The sequence below is a fragment of the Lactuca virosa genome, chromosome 4, assembly GCF_052849685.1.
Source record: "Lactuca virosa cultivar CGN04683 chromosome 4, Lactuca_virosa_CGN04683_v6, whole genome shotgun sequence".
Lineage (NCBI taxonomy): Eukaryota > Viridiplantae > Streptophyta > Magnoliopsida > Asterales > Asteraceae > Lactuca > Lactuca virosa.
In genome coordinates, this window is record NC_136429.1 from 431,148,184 (window position 1) to 431,154,323 (window position 6,140).

Sequence of the window (6,140 nt, forward strand, 5' to 3'; positions counted from 1 at the left end):
TGACTAAGTTTTCGAAGGAAAAACTTATATACGGTTGGGTTTTCGGCCGGAAATGGGTTCTTGGCTGAAAACGGTTTGCTATTCGAGAATTCTCGACCGAAAAAGGGAGTTTCCGGTCCGAGGCTTCTTGGTTCCGAAAGAGGAAAAATGTTGATTTTCGAACGTGATTTTATTTCGAAAACTTATATAAACATTATTTACATAATTTACATTGTTTTCTAACCCTTATGAATTTAAATTAAATAAAATTTGAAATTTCATTTGACGGGTTTGACTTTTGTTGACTTGGAAAGTAACGAGTTGTTACATTGGAGCAGTTTGCGTTTGTTAAAGGCATGAAAATCGTAGATGGTCTATTTATGTTGAACGAGATCATTTCTTGGTATAAGTCCAAGCGACAACAACTCATTATTTTCTAGGTTGACTTTGAGAAAGCTTATGATTCGCTTTCTTGGGGTTATCTCCTTGAGATCATGCATATTATGGGTTTCGGTACGGTGTGGTTTGGTTGGATTAGGGCACTTTTGTTTTCTTTTAGAGCTTTGGTTCTAGTCAATGTGTTGCCTTATCTTGAGTTCGCTGTTAGGAGAGGTTTGAGGCAAGGAGATTATTTGTTTCCTTTCTTATTCATCTTGTCGATTGAGAGTCTTCATGTTGCGTTCATTCGTGTTCAAATGGAGGGTATTATACATGGTTCTCATATTATAGGGATGGAAGTTGAGATTTCTCATCTATTTTACATTGATGATGTTGTCTTGTTGTGCCCGTGGGAGGTGGAGAAAGCTAGAAGGATTGTGAACATTCTTAGATATTTTTTCCTTGCTTCTGGGTTAAAGATCAACTTATTCAAAAGTAAGTTGTTTGGGTTCGGAGTGTCTGATTCTTTGGTTAGTGATGCAGCTTTGGTTATTGGGTGTGAGGCTTCATCTTTTTCGTTTATACACTTGGGTGTTTCGGTTGGTCGTTGTATGTATTATGTTTCTTCGTGGTCAAGGCTCAAGGGTCGTTTTATGCAGAGGCTTTCTACTTCGAAAGCCAAATCCCTCTCTTTTGGTGATCTTCCTACTTTAATGAAAGTGGTGTTTGGCTAGATTGGGATTTATAATATGTCCTTCTTTCTGGTTCCTATCTCGGTTCTTAACTTTGTGGAGTCCTTTAGAGCTCAGAGCTTAGTTCTTTTGGGGAGATGAGGTAGGGAAAAACTTATGCACTGGATCAGTTGGAGCAAGGTTTTAGATAGTAAAGAGGAAGGTGGTTTGGGGGTAGGAAGCTTGTTTTCCTATAATAGAGCTTTGTTGTTCAAATGGAAGTGGATATTCATTATGATGAAATTTATCAGTTACAAAAATCTTGTACTTGCGGTAAAAAAACAATTAACAATTAATCGTGCATGTAACCTATAAGTATCTATGTCTTCACACATTGAAAACAACATATAATGAACTACAAGAACCCTAGCTATAATCGAATTTACTAGAATTAGGGTTACATTGTTAGGGTGCAAAAGTTCTCAATGGATGTGGCTTACCCTCTTGTGATGTGTAACGGGTTTAGCCTTTCCTATAAATAGGAAGTGAGTGGCTCCCATGTTATGTAAGAACCATTTGTGAGAGATTCGTCTAGTGAGAGAATTATTACATAACCCACTTTGTAATAGTTTACTAGATCTAATAAGAGATTAAACGAGATTATTTACATTGCGTGTTCTTCAATATTGCTTTAGATTCACTTAATCATCACAATTCTGCATAAGTCATCATAATTGGGTCACTACATACATACCTTTGTATTGTTATAGTAAACAATACTCTTGATTCCCTGGTTGATCTTTGGAAAGCTTTAGCACCAAAATGATGATGCATCTAATGACTCACATCCAAACCCTAGAAACCAGAAGACAAGAAAGGAGAGAGAATAAGAACAAGAGAAATCAGAATTCTATAGGAATCAGGCAAGCCGAAAATCAAAGGGTTACAACCCTTTATATAGCTGCTAGAAAACCCTAGAAGCCCTAATTATGAACATATAATAATAATATTTCAAATTCAATAACTATCTAGTTTCCTATTATTAAATGGAGACTTTTTGAATACCCTAATAGGGCATCAAAACCGTCCATATGATGGAGGTTTCTAGATCCTCTATTTTTTTCAACTATTAATCAATTGCAGCTCAACCCTTGTACCTTTAATTAGTTCTAACTAACCAAAAAATAATTCTAAATTAATTATGATTAATTATCATTATTTCCAATTAATATATTAATCACATAATATATTAATAAATCATTTATTATAATTTCCAATTATTTTATTAATCACATAACAAACTAATAAATTATCCTCTCTCTACAAATGTCATTCTAATCAATTTCTAGTTATGAGGGCAACCCAAAAAGGACTTTGCTATCATTTCATAAATTTATATCAATTTAGTTTTTGACTTTGACTAATTTAGTTATGACCTTGGACATATATTCCAACAGTCTCTCACTTGGACAAATCATCAACTATAATTGCAAATATAGATTTCAAATAAACAACAAAGATTTTTTCCAAAGCCATTGTCGAACTCTAATTAAAATCAAACGTTGTCCCTAAGATAAGTATTTAACTATTCCTTCATTCCATAAGATATCATATGAACATAGTCATGGATTAAATGATCAACCTTATGTTCGTTTGTTTGTTTCTCGGTCTCTGATTTTAATGATAAATTTTAATCTACAAAATCGAACACATTAATTTAGTCCCGACCAACCCTGGTTCTTATAGATCAACTTAAATCAACGAGGGGCCTGATGATAGCGCTTATCCTTATTCAGGCAAAATGAACGAATAAACCTTGACTACATAATTTAAACCTTTACTCTTCAAATCACACATGACACTACGTTTTATAAAACCAATTTACTGATGTTTTTACGCAGTACCAATGTATAACCGACTTGCAAATTACAACTTATGTATCTCCGTTTGAAGAATAGTAGATGGTATCGTTTTAGAATTATTTGTGATTGAATCCATGAAGTAATCTCTAAGCGTGGGTTTATCCAATACTTAAAATCCCTTTAAGAACTCATGAGTATAATAACAATCTTTATGCAATACAACTTTACCATAAATAATTATCTTAACACTCCTTCACTGTCTTAAATCATTACTTATTTCTAAAAGTATGACCGACTGTGGAATTTCGAATAATATTTAAATTCCCCAGGAAAGTAAACATGCAAATTGAAACACAATAATAAACTTATTAACTTATGGTATCAAACCTTTCGAATATAAATAAATCTCTATTATTTAATCATCATAACAATTACGAATTTATTCATTGTAGATTGTTTCGTGTAATCAACTAATCACTTAGATTAAATAATATTAGTCATGTAATGTTGCAAACATGCATACTATGTTTCTCTACGGTCCTTCATTTGTGAACAGATCAACTTGACATTACTCCAATTATGCTTATTGGTTGAAATTGCATTGTTTTTCAAATAAAAAATTTGTTATAAATAGTTAATTATAGATTGACAAAGTAACACAATAGAAACCAAATTTGTGATTACTCAAAAAAAAGATATAACTAGCTAACATAAAACAATAAAAATACCGAATAAGACGAATGTGACAATAAAGTAACACAACACATCCATATGTAGATTAAGATTTGCTTGTTTCAGTAAAAATGAGAATTTAGTATTGTTTGAATTATTCTTAATTCAATATCATAACACTAACTATAAAGAACTTTCGCAAAAGAGTAAAAATGATCTTTATATCTCTCAATATATTATCCATAGTTTAAAAAACTTACATATTTGATAAAAATAGAGGAACTAACACAAGCTAATTGGTTTCATAAATTTACAATACAAACATGCAACAAGAACCATAAAACACATTATAATAATCTACTTCAGACCTCTCGAGCCTGGAATATCGATCCACGACAGTTGAATCTCAATCTCCCCACATTCAACGTTCTGCAGTCTAAGAACCATCTTTTGAATAGCTTTTCCATCTGTCCATATTATATGGCTTTCTTCAGACAAACAGTTGGTCCTTGTCGGTTTAACAGTTGTGATGATTGTTCCGTTTGGAAGATTATTCAACCGCATCTTGATTGCTTCTAAGAACGGCTGGATGTCAAATACAGCATCCCCCATTTTGTCATCGAGGCTAAACGTATCCCTATCGTAAACTTCCTGAAATATTTGCAATTATTCAAACCATGGGGTGTGTTTTGAAAATCTTAGAAAACTTCAGGACACAATGATAAAATAGACAATATACAATCAATCAGCCGTGTGACTTGTCATTGTTGCAGAATACTATAGAGTCACGGAGTAGAATTGTACAAAGTAAAAAAAAAATGTTTGGTTGCCAATTTTAAAACTTATTTATTTTATATCAAATAAATAAAAAGTTATTTTTAAGCTCTTTCCTCGATACATATATGTTCTTTTACAATCTTTTTTGTTTTTTGTAGCCTACATTATATTTTTTATTTTGTTGTTATTTTATCGTTAAAAAACAAGAAAAAACGATATTATAGTAATAAAGCTATATATAAAATTATAAATATTAAAAACATTTCTTTTATGTTATTTTGAGTTATAAAAAAATCAGTACTTATTTTTGGAAAGAATCTTAACACTGTTTTAATGGCATAGACATAATAACTTCTCAATTTTATTATATTATATTTTTAGTATTTAATAAATAGTCAAAGGGTTTATGTCAAATAGAATATTTATTTCCGACTTTAATTAGTGACGCCGGCGGCAAATTAGGCAAAGATTTGAAGGAAAATGAAATAATGTATTCAATTTACTCAAATACCCCCCTTACCTTTTATACAAAAAATTAAAAATAAAGTAAGACATGTTGAGCACAACATCACAATTCACAAGTTTCAATCTTTTCACACAATTAGCGACCCAAATAATTTAAACCATAAAACAGAGTTCATTTGAAGATTTTATTAGATTTTCTATTTGAAAACGATGTAAACCGTGTTATCTGATTAAAAGATTAAACTAACAAAATCCCACAAATCATATCATCAAATTCTTTAAAAATCAACGAATTTGAACAAATCCGGAGTAGTTTCATGCTTTATTTGCAGGAAATGAAAAGCAATGTACAGCTAGTAGAGCATACAGTACAAGCAGCTGTAAATATCACGAAAACGAAGAACTTACAAGTTTGACAGGGAGAGGCTCCGATACAGAGAGAGTCAAAGCTTCATCCCAAACAGGATTGATGTTGTTCTTCACCACTCGAGTTTTCAATTTCTGAATCAAAAATTAGCAAAACAGGAAACAGTTAATCTCTAAACTTTACAGATTTGCATTAATTCATTACTCCTGAAGTGACGCCGTGATGGGCGGATCAGCTAAAGTAGGTGATGGTAATCAATTTTACTCCGCCACCATCATCTCAACCGGAGAATAACAAAATACAGATCATATTGTGAAATGGAATAGAAATTCAGATAGAATTGAGTACCTGTTTACCCATTCGAATAACGACATAAGGATCACTGCTACAGACATCTCGAACAGCGAGATTTACGCCTTTGTGAACATGAATCCTAAGCAAACCCAACAAGTGCTCCATGAAGAACTTGATTAGCTTTAATAACTAAACTAGAATTGCAAATGAAAAACGCGTATAGATGATGAATAGAGAGAGAGATCTAGAAAACTTGGAGATTTTAGGGTACAAGAGGGTTGTATAAATAGAGATTGAAGAGAAAGGGGTATAAGACGAGGTCTAGTCAGGTACGTGTGTTTTGTTTTTGTTTATTTAATTGGATAATCCACCAATTATGTTTAGAAGTTAGAACCGGGTCTTCTTAAGGAAAGTGATAACCCGAAAACCGCATATTTACTATTGGCAAATGGCAAATGGCAACTGGCAAGTGGTTGTGGCCTGTAGGTTGTTTGGTTACGTTTGGTGGGATTGTGGGACAATGCAGCCTTAATGTTTCTAATAGTAACAAGATAGTGCTATGGACAAAAATGTTGTAATAGTAACATTATAGTGATTTTGACAAAAATGTTTAAGTAACCTACAATGTAATTAAATTAATAATTTTTATCCCGGGTTACTGGCAAAATAACCATC

The 6,140-nt window shown here is 32.2% G+C and overlaps 1 protein-coding gene across 1 annotated transcript; it reads right to left on the minus strand.

Annotated features, from left to right (window-relative positions):
* Window positions 1-3,756: 3,756 nt before the first annotated feature.
* Window positions 3,757-5,733, minus strand: LOC145109045 (protein C2-DOMAIN ABA-RELATED 4-like). Its single transcript, XM_079046151.1, has 3 exons — window positions 5,520-5,733; window positions 5,213-5,305; window positions 3,757-4,213 (listed from the first exon to the last, which is right to left on the minus strand). The coding sequence occupies exons 1-3, from the start codon at window positions 5,628-5,630 to the stop codon at window positions 3,920-3,922; spliced, it is 498 nt and encodes a 165-aa protein (XP_078902277.1). The 5' UTR covers window positions 5,631-5,733; the 3' UTR covers window positions 3,757-3,919.
* Window positions 5,734-6,140: the final 407 nt, after the last annotated feature.